This window comes from Manacus vitellinus, unplaced genomic scaffold (genome assembly GCF_001715985.3).
Source record: "Manacus vitellinus isolate BGI_N305 unplaced genomic scaffold, ASM171598v3 scaffold_12_pilon, whole genome shotgun sequence".
Lineage (NCBI taxonomy): Eukaryota > Metazoa > Chordata > Aves > Passeriformes > Pipridae > Manacus > Manacus vitellinus.
In genome coordinates, this window is record NW_021938949.1 from 16,261,103 (window position 1) to 16,287,911 (window position 26,809).

The window sequence follows — 26,809 nt, forward strand, 5'->3', positions numbered from 1 at the left end:
CCCAAGGCTGAATAAAACAGAACCACTTTGCTGAGATTTGGATTTAGAAAACTATCATCACTTGGTGTGGCCAAGATCAGTTCTAAATCCAACATTTAGAATAATTGGTTTTGACAGATTTAAACTGAAATGAAATGAAAAACAACACAGTGGTGACTGGACCACTGAATAACATATTCATAATATGAATAACATATTCAATATGTTATCAAAAATACTTGAGGTAGGATATTCCACATACAGATTATATTGGCAGCCACTGTCACCACACAGAAACATGCAGCTGATGTGCTTAACCATCTGCATTTCTGTTCTAAATTGGACAGTTCTTCGGTGCTACATCCATGGTCACAGACCTCCCAGGAAAAGAAATTTGATCAAACTTTTACATCTGTCTCTTTGAACTCGTGGTATAAAGAGTTAAATAATTTTCTAGCACTGTAAAGCACTTAAATAAAGAGAGACTTCAGTTCAAATCCTGGATGATGGAAGTGTGTGTGGAAATCTCAGTGTCTTGTTTCTGACTCTGCTTTCAGAAGTCTCACTTCCATGAGAACCAACAAAGCCAAAAATAGAACAGCAAGGCTTGGAAGTGACATTCAGCAGTGGAGGCAACTGTTGGAGTCTGTGCTGCAGCACTGCTCAGTGAACCCAGTGCCTGTGTGATTGATTGCAAAATCTGTTCTTTTGGAGATTGGGCAGAAACTGTGGTGGCTTCTTTCCTACCTCATGGAAATGCTAAAGGTATCAAAATGGATTTGCCTACTGAATTTCAGTAAAATGTCAGAAATTTCAGTGCACTGAACGTGTCAGTTTGAGTCAATCAGTGTGGTTTGTTAAATAGTTTTGATATGCTTTTGACTTATATTTCACTTTTTTTTTTTTTTCAAATGTGCATCTAAATTTGAACTGAAATTTCAAAATAGAATAATTAAATCAACTTGGGGAAAAAATGTGCCAGTTTGAAAATACACAGACCAGAGTGGGTGGTTTCACAACTTTTAAACTTTGCTTTAGAACGTTCTGAGTTGGGAGTGGCACTGTAGCAAGTTCTCTATTGCTTATGGTGTCAAGTTCTGCAAATTGTTATTTTTTGCCAAAATAACTTTACAAAAATTTCTAAAACGTCCTTTTGGTTCACATTCAAATCATATAAGGAGGCAGAAAAATGCCAAATACATTTAGAGTCCTAACAATTGCTTAACCTTGCAAATATCAAGCAGAGTGTCCATCTACTGATCTTGGTTTGAACACTGCCTTTTTTCCACAAGGTCATTCAGTCAGTGCAACACTCAAACACCAGAAGCCTGTGCATGTCAGATGTCTTTCTTTTCTTTTCTTTTTTTTTTTTTGTCTGCAGTGTCATCTCCATCAAAGTCTGCAAAGAGCTTGGAAGAGGCCTTAGTCCCCTGACAGCCCAGTGTTTTGTGGTGTGTGGGTTGAGAAAAGCTTTTATCGGGGAAAGTGTCACAAAAATCTCTTTATGAACCCCATCAAGCTCTCTGCTGTGGTATCAACACATTCCCAGCAACATTGCTTGAATATTTCTCTCGTAAAACCTTGACAGGCTGGAGCAGGTGGCAGTTCTAATGATCTTTGTCTTCTCCCTTTCACCTCATGACACGTTTTACCCTTCTCCTCCTCTCCTGATAACTCCACAGCCACATTCCCTTCCCTGCACATTCCTCTGCAAAGCTCAGTGCAGCTGACAGCAGCTTCTCTCTTTTCTTATTCTTTTGGATGTGCTGTGGGAGATGCATTTCTACAGGCAGAGACAGCCTGTCCCTGCAGACCTCTTTGGTGACTAGATCACAACAAGAGTGACAGACGTGACACCAGGGACAAGGACATCTTTTTTCATTGGGTTCTGGAGAAAAATATTTATGATTCAAAAGTCTTCTATTTTGATTTGGTTGTGAGGTAGACATCAGACTCTGCACCCCAGGATTTACTGGCTAAAGGATTTCAAGAATGAAAAGCCAAATAAAAAAAAAAAAAAGTGAATTTAAAGCATAATATCAGTAATTAAACAAACCAGTAACAACAACAATAATAAACTACCACTGTTTCGTATCTGTTCCTTTTGTCCTTTCTGCTTTTCTCTGCTCTTCTCTTGGCTTTGTTTTCTCTTTGTATCTAATAGTTCTTTCTTAACATTATTCTTTTTACTTATTCCAGCAGGATTGCCAGTGTATTTATCCAAAGTTGTATGAAGTATAGGCTTTTTTTTTAAAATCTCTTGTCTTTTTTAAAAAGGACTGTGACTGTATATGTGACAACCTGTAGTTGAATGCAGAATCAGTTTGGTTTGGAAAATGTCCTTCCCAACAGATGAAGTATGATTACAGTGTATGCCTGGGGGAAAGCTGCAAAACCAAGGGAAAGGATATCATGTGGAAGAATGTGAAATTCTAACCCAGACAAGTGTTTTACAAGAGAAAAGAGATTCAGGAAAATGAAGAATTATTTTGGGAACACAGCAATTCTTCAGGAGTGTTTCACTGTTGGATGAAAATAAATAAGAGGAATCAGGGAAGGTTTCAATTTTCAGAGAAAACTATTGTTTCTCAATATTGCAGTGCTGGGTGTGTAGAGAAGAGCCTGGGCTACATGTAAACCTGCTCTAACTCCAGGGAGAACATGTGCACTTACATGGAGAGGGAGGGAAGCTTTTCACTTAAATAACACACTAAACATCTCCACCTGATAAACTGATATTGAAGAACAAACACAGAAGAGAATCAGTACAATAAATACTTTTTTTAGTCATCCATGAGAAATAAAAGGAACAGCGAAGGGAGAAGGAATATGTGGATCTGCAGGAGATGACCAAGACACAGACCTAAATCATAAAAGAGCACTACTAGGTAACAAAAGAATTCCAGTAAATATCAGCACATATCTGAGCTTATTTTTAAGCCTCCTTGCTTTCTGGAAGAAAGGGAGCATAAAATCATGCTCATTTCCAATTAGAAACCAGGATTTAGAAAGCCAAATTTTTTTTCTCAGCAAATGCATATAAATCTGTAGTTAATCTGACTGCTAGACAGACATTTTAAAAGAATCCTTCCCCAAACAGTAATCATGGCACAGTAACTGGCACCTTTTCTCAGAGACACTGCAAGACTAGCTCAGAAATCACCAGCACAGAGCAATGAAGCGTGAAATATATGACTCTCCAGGTGAACATTGCCCCAACTCAAAGTCTCATTTGTAAGCTAAAAATGCACCATATAGGGTTTTTTTATGGAGACTAACATTTAAAATGCTAATACAAATGGCATGCAGGGAAAGAGGCACTGCCAACACACAAGGGCATTCTGGAAAAGCAGGGACATTACTGACAGTTCCTTGGGTAGGTGTGTGGTGGACCTGATGTTAAAACCTGTTGCACACGTTGAGCTTTGCTCAGCTTCAACCAAATCCTCTGGTTTCTTACCTGCTGTACTTCACACATCTGCAGATCATGTTTTAAACTGCATTTTCCATGTCAGACTGGCAGTTGCCATTTTTTTTGCCATTTTCCTGTGTGTTTCAGGTGAGCAATGGGTACAATCAGCTTCGTACCTCTCCTGCTGTATCACCCTGCATCATCATCTTTCTAAATCTATCCTGTTCATCACAGCCTCATCCACCCTTGTTGGCATTGTTTGTGTCTCAGGGCACAATTTGTGACAATTTAAAGAAGAATGTTTTAGCAGTTTGGCATCAAATAGTTATTTTGAACATATTCTCTGCATTGTGCATGTAAAAAGTAATGAACCGTTGTGGAAAACATATGTTAGTTCTGAATACTGCAAAGACATGAACACAAGTTTGCTCCACAGTCTGACAGAGCCTCGTGGGCTTGAGAGTCATTATTTCATTTTGGTTTTAGATCCAGTGGTCTTGTGTGAGTGATAACCCAGGCTGATGGTCAGGTCTGAACCATCATCACATCCAACAGGGCTTTCTTCAGCAGGCTCTGTTGTGTGATGTGAGAGAGAAACACACTCTGCCTGCAAAACAACTGCACTTTGGGGAAGAACTGGGCTTCCAGAATTATCCATTTAATATATCCCTTTGCAAGCATCCATTTCTAAAAAACCTAGAGAGGAGCAATTGTGTCGATAGGGATCATTTCTCCTGTAAGCAACACTATTGGAATCTGTGCTGCTGTGGGAATTCTGGTTCTTCGTGGCTAATCACAAGGGCAATAGTAGCAGGGGTGTCTCTGTTCATGAAAAGAGACTGTTAATCCTGAAGGGGTTCAGTGGTTTGACTACCTTGAGAGCCAGAAAGAACTGCATTCAAGAATTCAGTACCACGAACTGAGAGGAAAATGAGCTAGAGCTCCTAATTTCCACTTGGAAAAAATAAAACTAGTGGAAATCACTAGCTGAGATTTTTCCCATGATTGAATAAGTTCATCACCAAGTGAAATATGCAGGACCACAACCATCAGTAAGCACAGACCACAACCTGCATTCTCTGCTTGCAAGGGACTCACTTGAACACACTCCATTCCACAAGGACTGGAGAAGCTTCAGCCTGAGCTGCTGCACTGCTGATCCTCAGCACTTCCAAAGAGCACCACACTCAATTTTCACCTACAGACATTAAGCCAAGCTTTTTCAATGGAATTTGAGGCATTGCTACTGGAAAGCAGGTAGGCATATCAGGGGATCTGAGAGCAGGTCTGCTCCCTCTCAGGAGCCAGGCTTGAAAATATTCCCTATTGCTTCTCTTCATATCTTTCATAGTGCATCATAAAAACACACCATAAAATGGTAGAACTGCCTTAGAATGAAAGACCAAAATCTCTGCTCTCCTGCTTATGCATTGCCCAATAATCACAAATGGTTGTTATTCTATTAATTTTGTTAGTGCAATCATGCCCAGTTCAGGAGAACACTGCAAATAATTTTAACTCACAACTCAGCACCTTAATTGTCTTCATCTTTCCTCAGCCTCTTTTTCTTCCCCTCCTGACTGCCAGCTGCTGGTACAGATGTCACTTCCTGCCAGGTGTTTTCTTAAAACCCTCAATTAGTATCTACCCAGAGATGAGACACTAAGAGATGACTGCACAAATCCAGACTTTGGAAGCACAAGAGGCTAAATGAGATTCTGTGGCTCCCTACACATCAGTTTATCCAATGAGTGTTTCTCTCAGGTGAGGGTTTCAGCTGCATTCTTTCAAATTAAAATTAAAGAACAACCCCAACAATTGCTTTTTAGACAGACACTATGACAACATAAAGAGGGATATAGAACTCAACCCTACAGCAAAGAGAGACCCTTCTGAGGTAGGGAACTGACTGGAAGTGTCTGTCCCTGTCATGGGGCAGCACAGCCTCCCCTCTGCTCCCAAAACTTCCCCATGGACACCCACCACAGAGCCCACTTCCCCTGCAAGGCTGTACCTTAAATTGTGTGCCCAGCAACAACAGAGATAAAGCACCTCAACAATAGACTTTTCTTTTAGGCTTTAGGGAAAGTGGCACAACCAGAATGAAGTAAAGGATGACAAATTAATGCAAAATCCACATTATTTTTATGGAGCAAAAACTCAGGTTCTGATCTTGCTCCATTTTAACCTGTCATCAGTCCTTGAACTTCTACACTAGTGTAGGAACACTGAGAACAAGCAGCTTTGTACCATTACAATAACAGCTTTAATAAAGGAACGAGGTTTAAAGCATTACCTTTCCCAGCATCTGAAAACAGAGAGATAATTAAGTCTGATTTTCTTCAAAGCTTTCCACCCTCCTAATGAGGTCTAATGAATTCAGCACTGAAGATTTGACAACAGGTGCCTTTACATGAGGAGGCCACACTGTACAGGCACAAACAGCACCTGGGAGGGTTTTCCTCAGGAATGCTAAAAAAGGCCTCAAAACTGCTCCCTGCAGCAACAGCTGCCTTGCTGAATAAAGAAATGGGATTGTCTAATATTCCCAACTTGCCCAGGCCCTGACCTGGACCCCAGTGCTGGATTTATCTCAATTACTGATTCATTCTCATAACACATGCACAGTTCCCAGTTTTGGAGTTCAAAACTTCGATGCAGATTGGTGAGAAAATCAACTCCCTCTCAATCCAAACCATCATCAGGAGACAGAGAGGGAGATCAACAGTCAGAATCTCAGCTTTGTGGTTGTCATCACTACCCATCACTGCTTATTTTCATGTGCTTAAAGAGGAAGCATCTACCTGTTGAATTACATGATCTGAAGACTCATAATACATGATCTAATACACTTTTTTATGTTTAAGAAGCTCAAATTTATAAATTGTATTCTTTGGTTTGGTAAGTATGCTCTAAATCACAGATAACACTCGAATTTATGTAAGTCCTTTCATAAAATATTTTGGTCATTTGAATTACAAATGCCACCTCCATAAAAATAACACACTGCACATACACCCAGCTTTTCTGAGGAGCAATAAATCCACGACACCCAAAAATGCAGCCACCCAATCCCCATGAAAAGACTCCCCTGGGCTGTACAAAGGTCACTGGCATGGTGGTGGTTGTTGGGTTGCTGTGGCACTTGGCACTGGCAGGCTCAGCTCTGGAAGGTGCAGGGGCTGAACGTGATTAATCAGAGCCTGTTTGCTGCAGGAGGTAATGGAAGGAACAGTGCTAAGCATTTTTCAAAAATGAAAAATAACCCAGGTACCTGGCACCTGCGTGTGACGTGAAGCATTACAAACAAATGAGGAGTAATAGAGCTTACTGGGCATAAAATGTTACTGTTTTATAAAAAAAGTGCAGAATAAGCAAACTAGAAGTAATCACCCTGAGCACTTCCACCAGCTCAACAACCTTTAAACTTTTTGAGGTCCTACAAAATAACATGATTGATTAGCAGCTGCAGGAGGCTATAAAGGGAAATGGGATGTGGATACTTGGAACAGGTACTAGAATTTTGGTCCTACCTTAGCTCTGTTACTGTTCAAATACTAAAACATTGAGTTAACTATTTTGATGGTCTAGATCTTGCTGTTGTGCTCCCTGGGTTTTTAAAGTGCTTGAAGGAATATTATTCAGGCTTCAGGTATTTGCCAAATTAACATCTTGAGACTGCCAGGCATTCTAAAAAGCAATGCCAATTAAATGTTTCCTTATATTGCACATTATTTAATATGCTTTGCTAGAGATCCATCTCCCTAAGAGTCCTCCTGCTTAGAACTTTAAATAAAGAGGGGAAAAAAAAACAGGAAAAAGACCTTTAAAGGAAGCCCAGGCTGATACATATGAGGATGGAAAGTTTACAGCTGGATATTGCCTTGTTTAGGAAGGTGAGCAGTTACTGCATTTGCTGGGTAAAATGTTACCAGTTTGCTGAGAGCTTCGTTCCAGAGAGTCGGAAATTGTATTTTCCCATGGAACTGTATTAATCCTGCCCTAGAAATCAAAATTGAACTTGGATTCATCATTACCAATTTACCAATTTTTAGCAGACAACTACTGCTGCCGTCCTATTTTCCAATTTGGTGCTTTGGGTTGTTTTCATCTGCTTCAGCTTCTTGCTAAAGATTCCTTGTACCTACTTTTTCTTTCATAAACATCCTTCTGATGTGTCCTAATGCATCAAAAGATCTTAGGGTCCCTTCAGTGGAAATACTCTCTATTTACTAAAAACAAGAGGAAGTCTCTTGGTCACTAATTCCAGTCACTACATAAAAAATTCCACTTAAAAAGGAGAAGAAATTCACGGTGCACATGGACCAGTACCTGAAAAAAAATAGAGCACTAGCAAAGTACTTAGATTCCCCAACTACAGTACCTTAAAGTTAAATCCAAGGACTTGAATTTTTCCATGGATTTATGTTCCATATGCAGACTTAGAATAACAGGCAGAGTAAAGATAACCTGAGAGACCAATATTTGCTCATCTTTAGAAAGCTGGAAGTTCAGAAAGAGGAAAAATTAGAATTTGGGGGAGTCAGCTCTTGTCAAATCCTTTTGTTTTCATAGATCACAAGCTGCAAGGAAGGAAACAAAATAAAGGAAAACTTATCTTACTTTTTTGCTATGAGAAAGTTGAGAACAAAAGTTTTATCACAGAGCACCACAAAATCTGGGGAAGGCAAGGCAGGTACACTGGGAGCATAACAGAGTTCCACATCTATGTGTATAACTGAACAGGATCAAAATTAGCCACCTTATTTCTCCTGAAATTAAAGGGTATTTTTAAATGCTCTTTAGAAAACAATACAGTGCCATTCTGCTCTGAGAGAAGTTGGGTATTTAGCGGGCTGACTGACGTTAGGGGTTGAATTTACATTTGGCACACTTCAAATGTTCACACTGAAAGAAGTGAGAGCCTCTGTTTTGAAACACAAAAATATCACACTGTGGGAAAAGAGAGGGAAAGAGACAGTGGGAACAACTGAGTGATGGATTGAGAGATAAACATTGCGCATTATTGTTTATTCAGGCAGCTAACAGCACTAAATAAGCTTTCCCAAATATCAGCACTGCTGTGATTAACATCCTTTTCCACGTTTAAAAATCATTCCTGAAACCCAAAAGCGAATCGATTTCTCCCCACTATAATTAATTCCTCCGCATTTAATTGCAGGAAGCTGAGTAGTTTTTCAACTCTGCACTCTCAAACTAGTGGCTTAATTGTGCTCCCTCTCAGCTCTGTTCTGTGTGGGACTGGTGACCGCCGGCGTGTCAGGGTGATGGAGAACCTGCTCCAGCCTCTCCTTCCACAGCAGCAAACTCAGGTCTCCCTCACTACATCTCTGCCTCGGGAGAAGGAAAGCAGCTCCTTCTGAGTTTTAAATAAGGTAGCACAGGCAACGGCTGGGACTGTAAAGAATACTCAGTGAGGTTTTAAAAAGGACAACCAAGTGTTCTGCTGGCTGCAATGAAAACAGTGCCCTGAGCCTTTCTGGGTGGGCAGGAGGCAGCAGGGTCACATCACGGTCCATCACAGCAGGGCTGGAGAGAGACAGAGCTCCCAGAAAAATCAAGTGAGGGGGATGGAGACTAAGGATTGCTGAGGTGATGGCAGGAATACCCGATTTCGTTTCCAGATCTCTCTTTTGTTTTCGTCAAGCTGCTTCTTGACAGGGGGAGAACAGAGGAGCGGTGCTAATGTTTCCTGCTCAGCAGCTACAAGCACTTCTTGGCATGAGTTTGCAAATAATGCAAGAGACTGAATTCTGCCAGTCAGGTTCTTTCTTTTATTGCTTTGATACACTGCACTGAGATCAGCAATGGGGGGACAGCCTGTGGCACTACTTACATGTTAGGTATGTGAACAACAGAGAGAAACTAAAAGTAGCACAATGGGAAAAAAAAGGGAAGTAGCTAAAAGATCCTACATTTGTAACTAAAGAGAGATTTGGTGTAACTTATGTAGAATTGAACTAACTTGGAATATTTCTTTATTTCCTTTATGGCACTTCCCAAAATCAATAATATGCATTTGAATTTTGTTAAAAACAGAATACCTTGGTATAATACTACTTGTACAGTAACCCTTTTTTTCTGAGCTAGAAGGTGTTCATTTAACACAACTTTACCAAAAATAACCAAATGCAGAATATCATCATTGCATCACACCAGCTTTTTCAGTTTCTGCCCAAGGATGTCCTCCCTTCAGTACCTTTGCCCTTTTACTGCAAAAAATACACAAAAGGGCCCAAACCCCATACTAACACCTTGCTGAAATGTTCTCTTTGCCACTTGAACAACGTTTGAAAGACACAAAATTGGCTTTCAGATCCTAACCCACATCTAGTTCCCCATGCACAGAATAGTATGAAGCTAGTTAGCATACATACACATATGTGCACATGCACTTTCCAGAAATAACCACTTTTTTGTGTCAATGATACATCCAAAAAGCCCTCAGGGCACCTAGCACTGAACTGGTTACTCATTATCATTTACCTTCCTACTTTAGTTTGAACATCCTGGCCTAAAATAAAGAGCAACACTGAGGACAGACAGATGCAGGGTTTAATGGGTAGCTCTGCTGAAAATGCACAGCCTGAGGGAGCTGAATTGTTGGCATGAAAGACATTTCTGAACCTGAAGGTGACTTCGTGCTTTGCCTCTAAGAGTCAGCACAAGGAAGGCCATCCACTCCCACCACCAAGAGGGACTTCCAGCAGGGCTGATCAGGATCTGAGAGCCAGGCACAAGCCCCAAATCCATGAGAGGATACAACCAAAGCCCAGAAGAGATCTCTTGTGCTGCATCTCAAGAACTCCCATAGGGTTTACAACTAGCCTGAAAGTCATATATGTAAGATTAAAGACTACCTTTTGCTGAGTTCTGTTCCCTGAGCTCTTGGCTCCACATCTCAAGTGTTTCAATGATGACTGGGTCATTTCATTTCTCAGTGAAAAAAAAGATAAAAAAGCAAAGTATCCTGTGACTCCAGGAACTGCCAGAAAGGCCTGGCTGCTTAAGACTGGCAAACAAAAGTAAATATCACTGTTTTCACAGATGTTAGGAGGGTATCATAGGCTGGACTAGCAAGATCTGGGCCTGCAGGTTGAGAGAAATGAATGAGAACTTGAGAGGAATGAATGAGCACTTGTGAAACCAGTGTGCCCAGTTTGGGGTCTCCCAGTAAAGACAGGCATTGGCACAGCAGAGCAAGGCCAGCAGAGGCCATGGAGGTATCAGGGACTGCAGCACTGAGGCCTCTGGAGTGACAGAGAACTGGGTTTGTCCAGCCTTGGGAACAGGGGGCTCATGGAAGCTACAGATCCCTTCAGCTTCCTAATGGCAGAGTTTGGGAAAGAGAGAGACAGGGCTGCACACAGGGGATGGTGACAAGGCAAGGGACAGCAGACACAGCCTGGAATAGACAGAAACCTCTGACTAGATAGAAGGAAAACAGATTTAATCGGGAATATGGTCAAACACTGGAAGAGAGGCCCAGAAATTCTCTAGGAGAGATTCAAAACTCCGAACCTATGGAATTAAAGTATGAACAAGCAAGTGCAAAATAATCTCTAAAATGAGCATCTGTATATCCTGATAATGTTCTGATTATTTTAGTGTCTTATTTCAATCAACAATCAAAACCCAGTTGTGCCAAACCCCAAAACCCAGATAACTTCATTGCTCTGAAGTGCTTACAAGGTGAGGTTACAATGGCAAACTGACTTATAAAACAGAAGAACCCCACAGATTAACAAGAAAACTGTTCTGAACAGACACAGCAGTAATAACATCACAGCAGTAACATCACATCACATCCTACGCACCATAATTAGTTCATCATGGTATCCAAAATCTCAACAATCTTTTCAATATGTTCAAGTATCCTCACAGAATGAAGCCTTTGTGAGGGAAGAACGTGCTTTCAGAATCAGACTTCAGTGATGACTGAAGACAAAAGCTGAAGGTGCACTGGTTAAAGACCCTTGTCATGGCCTCATTATAATAATAAGGCTGTCAATGGATGCAAATTAAAGGCATAATTGTCATCACTGAAAACTCTTCTACTTCTGCAAGATGGAATTCTTTTTCCCCTGCATGTGCCCCCCTCATATTAAAAAAAAACTCTCTGTAATTATAAATGCTCCTATTCAAGAGTAAACTCTTTATTTCCCCACTTTCCACAATGAAATAGCTACTTGTTTTAATATTGTAATGGATTGGAAGTCACAGTTTTCTAAAAAAAAAAAACAAACCACCAAACCCCAATGTGCCCTCTCTAAAATGCTGATTTTCTCTAGATAAACAGCATTCTGTCATATGTCAATTATTCTGAAGGGAGAAAAGAAACCAAAGAAAACACACTACGTACATGATTGGACTACAATAACCCAAAATTGCACCTTTGGAAAAGCTTTGATTATTTCCTTACCTTGAACTTTGCCTTTTTGCATTGCTAATTTTCTTAATGGGTTCAGTTTGCTCTGAAATTTGCATCGTGAAAAGAACCAGCCTTGCAAGGTCCTCTGTGTACAGGGCAGTTTGTGTGTTTGTTAGGAAGGTTATGTTTGACATTGGGGAAACAGTGAGATGTCTTAAAAAGGTAAAACTGTAGGATGCTACATTAGGGTCAGTGGTACATCAGCGTTTGTTAACATCTTTGAAAGGAAACATGAGCATCTGTGCTTAGACTTATTCAATTTGTTTATTAATGGGAAAAAAAAGAAATAAATAAAATGCAGCCCTAAAAGAAATGCCTGATGTTTGCTGTGTCTCACAGGTTGGACCCAGAGGCCACCATAGCACAACTCTGGAGTTTCCCATTTCCCTGGTGCTATTCCCAGGATAGGCACTAAACCTGAGTGCCCAGAGTCTCCCCTCACACCTGTGGGAGTTAATGTTTGCTTTCAGCTGAGTTCCCTTCCAGGGCACTGCTCTCTGTGATACCACCTGCACGACTGAGAGCTCTGAGGGTGATGGGGTGAGTCAGACACAGCACAACTCACACCTTCCTTCTCCGTTGGCTCACCAGCCACCAAAAGAAAAAACAACACCCCCCTCTCCCCCGACCTAAATAGCCTTCAGTAGTATTTACAATTATCAGTTCTAAAGTCTGAATTCACCTGCCTGTGGGAAATATCCCTCTTTTAAGTTTAGAGAGATGGCATAAACTCGAGGAACAAAGAAACAAGGAAGAATTTATTTGATGCGCTGGGTCTTTCATTCACCAAATTTCCAGGGAAAAAGACCCTCTGGCTTTACATCTCAGATATTTTATAGTTTTACAAAACCCCACCCTTTCTCACATAAGTTTAATATATTCATTTTTGCCTAAAATAGTTTATTTTCTCTGAAAAGGGGCTTTCCTTTGATTCTGATTGGCTGCAAGGTGTCCCCTGTCAAGGATGACAGACCTTCCTTTGTCCTTAGCCCAAAGAGAGAGAAGAACCCTTTTGTACAAAAACGGCCCCAAAAGATTTTAAGAACTCTTGCATTTCCCTTATCTGACCGAAAAGGCCCTGATACTCAAGTCCAGGTTTTTTTGGAACTTGGATATCTTACAAATTCATGATACACCTATAAAAACCGTACTTTTATTTCTCATATGCCTCTCCACTTCCCAGCACTGAAGGACACACAATTACCACTGCAGGTCTGTCCACACACACAGAATTCCAGCTTCAGTAACTGGATGCATGTTTGCATCAAGGTTTTTTTCCAATATCCCATTCTAAAGGCTTGCTGTGCTGCAGTATCCTTTCAAAATGAATCAACCCCAATCTTTTTATTTCAATTATGTGATTTTAAATCCTTCAGATAGAAAACATCGCAAAATAAAAATTCCCCAAACTCCTTACACACCTTACATACAATTTACATTGTATGTAAATTCTGAGTTGTTCTTTAGTGTTGTGCTGTAAGACTGGTTCAGCAATTTTGGGGGCTTGTAGAGCCCCAGAGCCCTGTGCTGGTGTTACCAATATTGCCACAGAGTGGTTCCCAGTCATGCTGGGAACAGCAGGGGCTCAAAGCCTGAGGAGGGCAAACTGTTATCAGAGTCTCTCTCTCAATGTGTTGGAACACAAATGTCATAAACAGGACCCACACTTCAACAAAAGCAGCAAGGCACTGTCCTAGGACACATACAGAACACAAGCTCCAACACTCCTGAAATGGAAGACCTTAGGGAGGAAAGAGGGTCTGAGCTGAAGGTTAACTTCATGTACAACAATGGCTGTGGCTCTTGGACTCAATCCTAAACCTTCAAAGTTCTGCATAAATACAGAATATTTAAGCACCCTGAAAAAGCTCTTTAAAAAAGTGCCCATGACCCACACACAGACTCTCTGTATCATGAAAGAGAACCACCACACTCAGGAAAGAAGCTCTTGCATTGGCAATGCTTTGTTTGGCCAAAAAGAAAAAATGTCTTTCTTCTTCCTTGTTATATTTCTGTGATTTCCTCGTTGTAAGGCAGAATAATTGGCTGTGCTGATGGCACTAAGCATTTAGATGTTGCCCAACACATGGAAATAAGTGCTCTGTAAAGTCATCAGGGGCAAGTTCTTAAAAAACAAGAGATAAAAACCTTCAATTGTCCATTCCAATTAATCTGACCTTGAGTTGGTATTCCTAAAAAAAAAACTAGGCAAGAGATATACCACTGACAATAAATCTTCTAACTCCTTTAAGTGGCTTGGACAAGACTGAGAGGACTACAGAGTAAGTAAAAAAGAGACAAAAATAGGTGAATGAAATGTGCACCAACATACTTCCCTGTCCTTCTTAGTTCTGGAGCAATTTTTCAAAATGCTGTTGACACCACAATAGTCCCCAGGGAGAACATGTTACCTACAGGGACAGCAGCTTCATTTATCAACAGGGGGACAGCGAATTTGCCTGTAGAAATTATGCCAACCTCCTAACACAGCTAATCAGGAACTGGTAAAATCAGATCATGCCATAAGAAGCCACGGTCAAATTGCAGGATTCTGTTATAATTACTGGGAATTCCAGAGTTGTTCAGTATGTTCCACATGACTGTGTTGCACAGGGGATGAACAGACCAAAAAAACCACCCAAATAAGAGTATAAGGTAAATACTATTCTTTGAAAAACCTGAGCTTCCCTGTCCAATCCTGGAGAAATAAAGGAAGTTTAAAAGGTTTAGTCCACAAAGACTGCACCATAGCATAGAGATACTGTTACAATTGAAACAGGAAAAAATGTTCAAATACTGTATGTTCACACCTAGAACTTGAACTTGAGGTAACCCATTTCCTTTTAGAAGTACTGTTCCTCAGGTAATTCAGGAATTATTTAAAAAGGAAAATCACAGGGGCACCTATCACACCTGATAGGGCACCTAGACATGAGAACAGGAGCTCTGCAATCTTACTTCATTTATTCTGCCCACTTTCAGTTATATTATTCACAATTTCAAAAACACAGACTAGAGATGTCCTTATTTTGACAGAAAACATGAAATCCAGGCCTTTGCAAACACAGTGGAACATTTGCTTGCCTTGGCTTTGGTTTGGTTGGGTTGTACTTGCAGATCAGGCTTTTGAAACCACATCAGGCAGACCAAGCAGAGCCTTTGATAACCCAATATCTGTGACAGAACCTCCCTGTTCAGGAGAGCTGGGAATATATTACATTCATGGGCACCTTACAAGCTGTGATGTTTATTCCCTTTTCCAAAACTTAAATCACGCCATTTGCTTTGTTAATCAGTTTTTCTCTGCTTTCCATTTATTCTGTGGAATAGAATATGGACTTCCCACCATGAAATTTTGGCATTCTTGTGCAGTGGGTTTTGTCTTACAACACACAAGTGGTAGTGGGATATTTCACCTCATTCTTTATATCCTGGCCAGCTTCCTAAATGAAGACAATCAATTAATTCCACAGCTTTTCAGAGTGACCTGGGACAATCCTGGCAAAGGCCATCTCCTGGACTTGGGTGCTGCAGAGCAGCACAGCATGTGCTCCACAGAGTGAAGGGTTAGTCAAAGTAGAAAATCAGGAGAAATCAGGAAATTAGTCCCACATGAGCTCAGAGACTGCTAACAATGCACAAATCAGATGAGAATTTGCAGAAAATACTGGTACTTTGTTCTGATCAACAGGCAGAACTTCACCCTGGTGCCTGCAGGTCTAAGGATCCTGCTGGAAAGAAAACTCTTCTGCATTTACACGTTACATGGGTGAACTCAGGGACTAGCATGATGAAAGCAGCAGCACAAGGGCTCTCCCTCACCAGATTTGGGTGTTAGTTTGGGCTCAAGGACCTATGTAACTTTTCCTATGAAAAATAAAACATGACTTCCAACTTACTTTTAAAGGGGGAAAAATACAAGCCTGGAAAGCTGCCTTATCTTGCTTATTGAACTAAGGTGTAATGTATTTATCTGTTCAAAAAGCATTTCCTAACAGCACTTCAGGAAAGGAGAAATGTTCAGAAAGGCAGAACTCTGGGTAGAAAACAAATCACGAGCCCACTTCCAACACAGCCCATGAACCCAAAGCAGGATAGATGCATCTTAGGCCCCTGCTAAGTCTTTACAGAGGTCAAATATTGAAATAACAGCCCTTTTAATACAAGAGCACATCTCATATGAACATGAGTGAAAAGAGGCAGTTTGCCTGTGTATTGATGGTTTGAGTGGGCAGAATTCAGAGATGCAAACACACCTGAACTGGACAGTCTTTGCAGGGGTTTGCCATGAATATTTTGCTCTTTGTATCCCCCTGTCAGGACCTAAAGGGTTACCTGTTCACAGGTGTACAGAGATCACAGCAGTGGGTTTGTAGGATACAAAGGACACCGAGGGTTTATCCCCTAAATTACTTTTTTTCAGGTTACCACAAACACCAAAAACCCCACTAACCACAGCTGCTTTTTGCAATTCCCCATCACTCCAGTGTGAGCTCTGACAGTTCCTTTAATAGTCCTAAAGAGAACCTTGAAAATTCAGTGCAATATTTTCATTAAAACAAAAAAGGGCTGGCTGCCCTTGCACAAAGCCCAGCTGCAGAGCCGCAATAAATTAATTTTTAAGTTATGATATTTTTCCTATGGCATATAAAAACTACCCTATTTGTGTAGAATAAAAGGTCCTTACAGTACAAACTACATAGAGGGTTCCCAAACATGCCTGGTTTCCACCTGAGTTTTAATCAGAGAGTGTAGGAAATATGTATGTGACAAAAGTGCTGTCCTAGTTCTTTCAACGGAATAAATGTACTTTTAACTGAGAAGAAGAGATATGTCAGTTCAGGGCTAAAGGAATTCACAAAGACATATTTAGGACTCAGGAGAAAAGATAAAAAGACTCCTAAAATTAACATTAATAGCAGGCACACAGTGTAGTCTTAAAATATTTTCAAGGTATCAGAGACACAACACCTGAAGGCTACAAATGTGCCTTTGACAAATACTTCATGTAAGGTGGCATCTGCTGCTGTGGTTGTTCACTGAACTCATACACAAAAGGGAGATTTCTGACACACACAGGGGGGCAGGTAAAGAAAATGTGGCTTCTACTCTTCATAATATATTTAAATATTCCCTCCCAGTGATTAAGGCACACTTTAGGCAGACATAGCAGTGAGATTTCACCCTCCCCAGTAGGGTATATCAATATATCAGTATTAGGGGGGATGGTGCTGTACCTGTTGTACAAGAGGGGAAGAAAAACAGACTCATGTAAACTCTGATATTTGTTATACATTGTTATGTGGTGAGTTCTTTTCTGTCCATAATTATTTTTTAAGTATAAAAATTAAAAAAAAAAAATGTATTCCAAAAGATGCAGGTGGCAAACGGGTCATCTGACCTTCTGCCTGTAAATACAGGGCTCTAAAAAGTGTATTGTTACATAAAGTTTGATTTGAAACAGCAGAAAGTGTTTAGCCAGAAAGTAGGAAATATTCATAAAAAATTGAAAATATTTGCTCTTTTTTTTGTGTAATATCTTTCAAGACTTTTGTCAAAACACTGACTCTTCTCCCCCAATAAGGTTAAAGAACCATTATTTTATTGGTACATAAAAATACTATTTCTTTAACTTAAAAATAGTTCTCCTATTTTATGTATTAAAAGATCTGAAAACAGTATCATTTGCTTGAAAACAAGAAAAAATTGTTTTGCAAGCTTAAAAAGATAATTTGACTTTAGTTAACTTTAATTAACTTTTTACACCTGCCCTCTCCCAATGAGCCGAGGGGGAAGATTAGCCACAGTATATGATGCTGAAGGAGTTCAATTCAATATTTAATATTTATTCCAATATTCTGTAGGAATTAATTCATTTAGTGAGCAAACAGGTATTAGGAATGCTAGAATGGATTTGCAACATCTCGGATATTTATGTCACTGGGGGTAACAGAGAAGATGTTTACTTGTGAGGCAACAGGTTGAAATCCTTTTCCCCCACGTATTTGTCTTCTCCAGCAATACTTTTCACCTCAAAACTTTCCTCACACTGATCCAGAGCTGAGCCACTGCTCCCAGTGCAGCTCAATTCCATGGAAGCTTGTCTTACTGGAAGATGTTACTTTAAGTGGGTAATTCTGGTTTTCACTCTCAATTCACTACTGCACACCAGCATTATTATGATTTTTTAATCATTTTTGCTTCCCTAGTTCTTTAAATATTCATTTTGGTTTTAGATCTGTTGCCTAATTGCAGGCAATGAATTTTCCAGCAATATTAGAGTTGTGACTCCACTTACAAAAAAAATTTAAAACAGGTATTTTAAGCTTTCTCAGATACTGTAAGAGAACTTCACCATTCTTCCCTGCTATTTGGGTGTCTGTGGATCATATGCCAGCTTCTCTTCAGTTCCAGCTCTTTGCCTTCATGCCTCATATTTTGTTACTACAGTCATGAAGTCTCTTATTAATGGAGATGGAATAACAAACACCCACACTGGCACATCCACTGAAGGCCTCACAGTTTTACTTTTCTCTTTACTGGTACTTTCACACATTTGTTTTCCATATTTCAGATGCTTGAGGCCTTGATAGCATCATTATAGAAATGTTTAATCAAACCCACAGTTTACTCTGACAATATTTGGCATTAGTAACAGCTATAACTCACTATAAACATTCCACTGGCAGCTTGCTCATGTGAGATTTTTCAGTAGCTTTCACGTAATCAAAAATCATGTGGCATTAATGAGATACTTAGATACAGACTTTAATTCTGAATTATTCTACTGTGGCTTTTTGTACACATACGAGAAAAATTAGCAGATTTCTTCCAATCTTATATATAAATTTAAAATAAAACAGTAGCAACTTAGAAACCTTTTATTTTCCTCTAGTAGGCAGAAGCTCCATTCTACTGAATTTTTCAAAAGGCAGAATTAAAGATATGCCCCAAAAATGTGCAGGTTCAAAACCTGCTTAGAGAAAATCTTGGGAAGAATATTTATTACAGGTTATTAAAGGCAAAAATGGAGATTTCCAACAAGCCATTATAACTAGGTCATAAGTTGGGGAAATTTAGGAACACACAAAAAAGATTATTGCACATCTGCTTGTTCTTAGAGGTTTATAATAATTTTAACTGGCCATATTGGAATAAAGCATCATGTAGGATAGTCTCACCAGGTACAACCATTGTCATGCTCTTAACAGCACTTTCCATCTTACTTAGGCAGGAAATTACTGGCAGTTTTCTTAGGATGTAAATTGGAAAACACTGATGAGCAACATGCAGAACTCACAATTGCTTCAATTACTCTCATAACCCCTTTCCTTTTTAAAAAACATCAATACTAGAGATTGCTTTGGGGAGCTTATTTCATCCTGCGTTCTTTTAATACTATTCTGCACTAAATGGATGTTTAGCCATCTCCTCAGGAGCAAATTTATCCCTCCACACATCCACTTCCTCCACAGCTCCTGTGGAATTACACGAACAGTCAAGGCAAGAGATCAACATCACACTCTATTTTCAGCCATTTGGTCTTCACCCTGAGCACATTCAGACTGCCAGGATCTCCAAATGGGATCACTGTAAATTGTTTTAATTTCTGCCTGTAATTTGTGCTTATGATGAACACATGCAAATTTATTTTAGCTGTGTCTGTTTTAGCAGGTACCCACAAATCCTGATGCTGGGGCTGACAGACTCCTACTAAAATGCTTCCCTTTTGGCAAGTGCCTTGGTCCTTCCCAAACAAACTGTTCCTGTGCTCCATGTTAAGAATATCCAAGTTGTCTGTGATGTGAGGACATCTATGCAATGACTCTTTCAGTGATCTCACTGTTTACAAACAGTCCCCTTTTGAGAAGTGCAATATCAGAACATTCTGTTCTCTGTTAACTAAATAAGAAGAGGGTGATTACAGCCATTTGCAGGAGGTACCTGACACGTGCTGGACTTTGCTGACTTGAATTCTTAGATGTCAAAATTACATCCTGTAAGACCTGGTATCATTTCACATTTATACAGACAAGGACATTTTCCAGGCACGCTTGAGCTAATACAGCCAAGAGGACAGTGAGGGTCACTGAGCAGCTAACCCACAATAAGGATTATTTCTGGAACAAAATTAAACTGCCTCAGCCATGATTTTCCCAAGATGCAGTAAGACAGCACCCTCCAAACCAGATTGGACTCTCCCCAGGAAAACCACACTTCTATTGACAGCAAAGCACACAGGCCATTCCACATGTTACCTAAATAGCAGGTACCTCACTGCAATCTCTGTCAAACTGGTGCTTTCCCACTAAAAGTAAATAACTTTCCTGACAATAAAACCCAGACATTTTATGTATCTGATATTTCTAAGCAGCAATTAAAAAAAAAAAAAAAAAACTGAAAAAATCTTTTTTCTTTCAATAAGGAACAGAAAAATATGCAAATACCCACAGGTTTAAATTAATCTAGTTTTTTTTAAAAAAAAAAAAAAAGTTTAAATGTTCTATATTCAAAAAAGCTTCTCTTCTGCTATTAGTACATACAGTCTCTGCCAGGTAAGAGCACTACACTAAATTCACCAAGAAACACATTTTAGGCTTACCAGAGAGATGAGGTGAGCTGGGAAGCAGCAGTGGCAGTGTTTGCCTTGGCAAAGCAAACCCAGAGGCAAGCCTAGGAACCAAAGGAACTGAGTCCCAGGGTCCCACGTTTAGTGCAGCACAAACTGAATCCAGTGCAAAACATTTTTCCAGGAACACAAGTTCTGAGTAACATGGCAATGGTCGAGTTTCTGCTCTGAAGAACAATCTGGGAATCCTCAAAAAGAGGAGCAAACATTCCTGTACAGACTGTGAGCTACAATTTCCTCCCAATTGTCACTAGATGGCATCTTGTCATCACGCTTTAAATCTCGCAGTTCATCACCACTGTCATCCCCCGTGACAAAAACCACTGAACCGAGTGTCCTGATGAGATTGCAGTTTATTGTAACACAGAAAATCCTGATTTTGACCACTGTGCCACATATAATGTCCTACCGGAATTCAGCTCAAAACTGGCAGAAAATTAATATCCATAAGTTGGCTCTTAAATGCACCTCACAATGCACAAGTAAAGTGATAGAACAGCTATTAAGGGCAGCTACAAGGGGTCATTTTGGGGGTAGGCTGTAGGGAGCTTGTCTAATTTATATTCCTCATCCAAAAGTTTCTACTGCTGGCTTTTAGAAGTATGTTTTCTGTTTTGAAGTTTTCTTTGCTGTTTGGTTTTGGGTTTTTAAATCCTGGGTACTGATGCTCACAAAAATTGTTAACATGGGCAGAAGGTGGAATAAAACCAAAGAAAACATTAACAACTATAAATACTTTTCAGCTTAATGATGGATTGATTTATTGGCCTCTAAGAGAAGGATAAAAGCATCAAAAATAGTGGTATGGGATTCCCAGGACACAGCTAAACACAACTGGTTTGATGGGCAGCTGTACAATAGTTTAGAGTCTTGCCTGTGCAAATATTCATGCAAATCGATAATTTTATTCGTTTTCCAGTAGCACATTTTTGCAGCTCCTCACTGAAAACTAAGCAAATGGAAAAGATTCAAAGGACAAGGAAGGCAAAATTATCACACCCCCTTTAGTTTCACTTGAATTATGTAAGTAGAGATTTACATAATGGTCGTATGAAATTTATATTTGTACCTTATTTATTACAATTTTTTGCATGCCACCTATGGGAGTACTCTCCACCCCACAACCAATTTAGTACTGCTGGCAGTGAAAACCATCAACTTTTGTGAAGTTTTTACACAGTTTTGATGCAGACACAGACTTTTCTTGCTTTTTCTTAATCTCTATTCCTTTACTCCTAGATTGTGAGGGTGCTCACAAGCTCCTCCCTGAAAGTCTGCTAAATTCCAATATTTAGAACTACCAAAATCTGATTACTGACAGCAGCAAAGGCTTTTGTTTTTCTCCTTTGCTTGTTCTGCAGTTCCTTTTAAGAGAACCCCATTCATGTAACCCATGGGGTGGCTCCCTAAATCTTTCAAGTAGAAGAGATGTGGGATGAAACCTAATTGAGAACCTTCCCCTCTCAGTGTGGCTGATCCTTTGGGAGCAGCAACAAAAAGAAAAAAAACTTCCACTGACTTTAATCACACACATCCTTTCCTTTGAACACATCTTCCCCCTCTGAGTTGAGCTGCTGTCCAACCCCAGCTTTTCTTTCCAAGGTTCAAGGATCCTTTATCAAACTTTACCTGGCATTTCAGCAGGTTTCTGGATTCACCTGCTTGTTAGCAGGTTGGAAATTGTTTATTCTTATTTTATTTCCTCTGACTTTCACCTCCTTTGCTAAAGCACAGAAGCAGAAGGACCTCAGTGAAAGGCAGGAAGGCTGCTGGAACAGGGAATTGCTGGGCATCATTTCTATTGCCAGACAAGATGACACCAAACTTGATTTTAATCAATGAAACCTCAAAATGTCAACCTCTGTCAACTTATCCTAGAAGTCTGCTATTCTAGGAGTAATAAATCAGTTCCAACACTGTACACACCACACCATTACCACTCCAGGCAAAGTTAACCCTGATAACCAACACTCAGCAAGTTATGCACCTGATTTAGTAACAACAGACAAGTGATAACCTGATGGAAGAGGGAAAGGGTGTTGATATATTACAGGAATTTGAATGTAAGAATAAGTTGTTTCCCTTAATTTCATTTATATTTAAGTAGTATTTATGATTGAAGGGTTTTCTCTATACAGCCTGTAATAGTTGTATCATTTAGTAATGTTTAGATGTCTGTCTCATCACCTAAATGATGTTGGAGTATTTTCAGAAGTATTACTATATCCAGTTAATATGGATTACAATCTCTAGTCTGATGGGATAAAAACACACAGCCATGTGCATGCAAGCAAGAGCACTGTAAAAATGGAGATGTAAGGAACAAAAGGTTCTCTAAGTGCTTCTGACTTCTCCCATCTGCTCTGGATCAACACAGCAAATCATTTTGTTTGTCTGGATACTCAGCTGAGTAATGTGATGTAAAACTTGACAAAATCTTCCCCCATTAGGCATCTCAGGGGAAGTTTTGCCCTCATGCTGAATCCCATCCACTATAAACAACTCTCTGATCCTTGTGATAGAACTGTAAAAAAATCTCCTGTATTTTGCAGTAGTTCTACAGATAACGGTGAGAAATAAAAACAAGTTTAGCAAGATTTCCCCCAGATTTATTTTTGTTTTACTCTCATAAGTCAGATCAGCTCCCAGGTGCCATTTGAGATGCCTGCACAATGCACTCTCCCTTCTCCCCTGAACGGGAGACTCTCCCCTCCCACCCAACACATTATCCGAATGCTCTGTGATGATGCTCAGGGAAGAGTTACTTCTTCTTTCAATTCTATTGTTGTCTCCCTGGTAGTGACAGGTCTATTTAATGTTTGGGGTTTTTTTAAAAATTCTGGTGCTCAGATACATTCCATTCAATAGAAATCTGAAATTTAAAGAAATCCACTTTTTTTGCAAGCCATTCTCCTCAGCTAATAGATATCCCTCCCAAAGCAGCAGCAGAGATGAGGTAATTTCAGGTACCAGCACATTTCTATTCAGATCACAGGCAGCAATTCTTGCAGTGATTTTATTTCGCAGCAAAAATCATTATTGTCCCTACTGAATTACCCTGAAGAGTCCTATTTTACTCCCACTACCTTTTCTCAGCATCTCTTGATTAAAAAGAGTGCATGATATTTGTTATCAAATATCAATATATAGACAAGAGTTTCAGAAATGGAGACTGGGGGAAAATCAAAGGCGTTTTAGAAAACATACACCTTGAATAAGCAGGAATGAGATTTTAAGGAAGCCCAAGAGAAGAGCAGGAAACTGCAGAGAGAAGAGAACAGCACTTGGAGGAAGCCATGAGGAAAAGGGACAGAAATGGCAGGATCCAGCCCAAATCCAGATTCTGACTGACAGTAAATTTACAATTTCCTAAAGCTTCCAACTATCTTTTTTTCAGTTGGATTTCCTTAGCTCTGCAGGTATAACCAGTTGTCTGATGAGCCTTGAGAACAAAAGGTTTTAAAAGGCTCAATCACTCAGCTTAATGAAAACATCCTGAATTATTTAACAAACAATCTATTAGGCAGCTTTAGCTCTCAAGAAACATGCAGTTTGATAGATCTGACTCACTGCTGTAGTTTTATATCATGGCAACTCCAGCCCTTTCAACACAGTCTCAGTGATGTAACCCAGGAGTGAATTCAGCCTGAGATGCAGCTGCATTAGACTTTCATATAGGATCTGTCACTAAGAACAGGAAAAGCAGCCAACAATTATTTAAAAAAAAAATACCTGAAAATAAGCCTTTCAGGCTCTGGAACTGGGGCATTATTCAATAATTCATTCTCAGAACCATTTGAATTCTCATCTGTCAACTCTCCTTTTATTACCAGATTGTTCTATAAGCAATGATCTGGCAACACATTTGAAAAATCTATGTATTCCTTCTCATCCATCACAACAAACTATTTTCCAAGCAACAACAGAGACAGTGTAATTTCAAGAGAAATAGGCTCAACTCTTAACTCATTATTTTTATGCCATGGTTGTGTGGCATAAGAAATATCATTGAAAACAGGAAACCCTTTTCTGTTCCCATCACATCCTCTTTCAGTACATCAAAATGCACTGTGAGCTGTGCCTTTATAACTCTTCCCATTGCTCAAAAATATACAATAATTAAAAGTCTAAGTTACTGAGGCTCAAGGAAGACAACTAAAATGCTACTTGTTAAGTCACTGCTTTGAAGTCTGAGGACACTTTTCTTACAGACAACAGCAACTAAAGGATTGAATAATAAAACGAATTTAAAAATTACAGCTTCCAGGGTAAGTCTGACCACCAAATTCTGCAAACCCCCCACCTCAACCCCTCTTTTTCCAAGGGAAGAGGGAGCTTTTCAATACAAAATGACAGGTCTTCATCAAACCTTGTCCTGTGCTTGCAGCAGACCATTTTCTGTTTTAGAAAACACATTCAGCCAGAAAAACACTACATCATTCGTCAAAACATTCATTTTTAACCAGCACAAACCTAATTTCAATGCAAATATATGAAGCACAAAAACCCAAGTTTCTAAAAATAAACCTCCACCTCTCAAAACATTATTTTCCAAGTTCACTTCTGACAAACAAGCAGAAAGGCTGTGACTTTGTGTAGCAAGATGTTCCGGTAGGAGATATCAGAGTCACTGCAGAAAGAAGGATTGAAAGATACTCTTCCGAAACTCAGTATAAGAATTCTGTCAATCAGCAGATAAATTAAAAATATTCCGTATGCTTTTTCACCTTTCAAGGTATTTTTGTATTTCTGCCAGTGTGACTAAGCAGCTTCAGAAGTCAGTGATGTCTGAGTGAAAGGCAGTGTTCATTTGGAGAGAGTCCAACCACCTCCTCCTTTCAAGGAGCTGTTAATGTTTGATGTTCATGTTTAAAACTGCATTAATCATGCCTGTAAACAGGAAAAAAGGGGTTGCCAAACACTTGGAATACCGTGTATTTCCTCAGTCTGACATAAGTCCACATTCCTATGACCTCAAGTCTGAAGAGATACAGCTTAGATAATCACAAGAGAGGAAAAAAGCCCAAATGGGTATAGAATGACATAATATCAATTCCTGGCACTGTCCAAAGAGAGGCACTTGGAAAGGTCCTATAGCAAAATATTACTGTTTTAGAGAGAGAAAAAGAAGACTAAAGGGACCTGAGTGCAATGAATTATTAACTCTTAGTGACATCAGATGGAGCTGAGTATCACCAGCACCTCTGTAAGTCAGGTCTACAACACCTCAGCATAAACTTGTTTTATGGGGCACATTTCCTGCCAAGGTATAATATTCTGTGGAAAATGAAGTGTGCAGCAGGGAGACAGGTTATTCTCATCTTTTAAGCCAGGTTAAAGTGGTTCCCTCTCAGTCCAGCCCTGCTCAGTTTTCAAGCCAACAGTGGCATTGCTCTTAGGAACACTTTGCTCTTGCAACGGCACCAAACTAACCCAAATTCTCTTCTCTGGTTTTGTACCCACCATCCTCTGAGGAAATCACTGCCATATGGAATTGCAGTTGTACCCCACCCTCCCATTCCCTCAGATTTTCCCCCTCCTTTGCACAGTGTGTGTGTTGAGATGATACAGTTCTTAGCATCCAAGAAAGAGCCACCGGGCTCTAAGTTCATTAATAAATGAACTTAGTTGCAACAAATCTAATCAGTTTTCTTCTCTTTGGTAAGACAGATATTCCCTATCCTATATATTCATGTATTAAAGAGCATTTAAGCCAATTCAAGTGCAGTCACTTCAAAAGCAGCAAGAAGTCCCAGGTAACAGTTCCAGTGATTGATGACTGAAACAGTTTAAAAGAAGATCTAAACTCAGTTACAAAAATCTAATTATTCAGCAAAACACTTTACTTACTGGACCTTGAGGACTGTTCTTGGCACTGGAAACCAGAGTCATAACATCAGATTTATAGTCCTGAAATGAGAAGAGGAGGGGGGGGAAATAATCAGATTAAACATAATAGTTGGCACTTCACATATCAGGAGTGAAGACCAACACTGAGCACCACTACAGTTACACTCAGAGGAGCCATTAGTAAAACATTTGATTATGGAGATTTTCGTCTTATGCCTTAGACCTTTTTTACCAAATTACACACTTTTTTGGGTTTACTGCAATGATTCCCAAGAAAGCCAGTAGTCTTATCCCTATTTTAGAAGGCAGTGGGGTGGGAAGGACAGGATGATGATACAGCTACTGGCTCTCAGAAACTCAGCTGAGTACTCCAGAACTTCCTGAACTAGGCCTGCACAACCTCAACGTGAAACTTGGATGAAGTTTCTCAGCCACTCAAATTTCCCTTGCCAACTTCCAAAAAACGACTTTCTATTGCATTAGAAGG

At 39.7% G+C, this 26,809-nt stretch overlaps 1 protein-coding gene across 11 annotated transcripts in view; it reads right to left on the reverse strand.

Moving 5' to 3' along the window:
• Positions 1–26,373, reverse strand: part of RBFOX1 (RNA binding fox-1 homolog 1) — a 1,012,766-nt gene extending 986,393 nt beyond the window's left edge. For all 11 annotated transcript variants that reach the window (XM_018067476.1, XM_018067484.1, XM_018067479.1 and 8 more), the window contains exon 1: positions 26,323–26,373. In XM_018067476.1, coding sequence (XP_017922965.1) covers positions 26,323–26,364 — 42 coding nt within the window. In that variant the 5' untranslated portion in view covers positions 26,365–26,373. The remainder of the gene's footprint in view (positions 1–26,322) is intronic.
• Between the last annotated feature and the right edge of the window lie 436 nt (positions 26,374–26,809).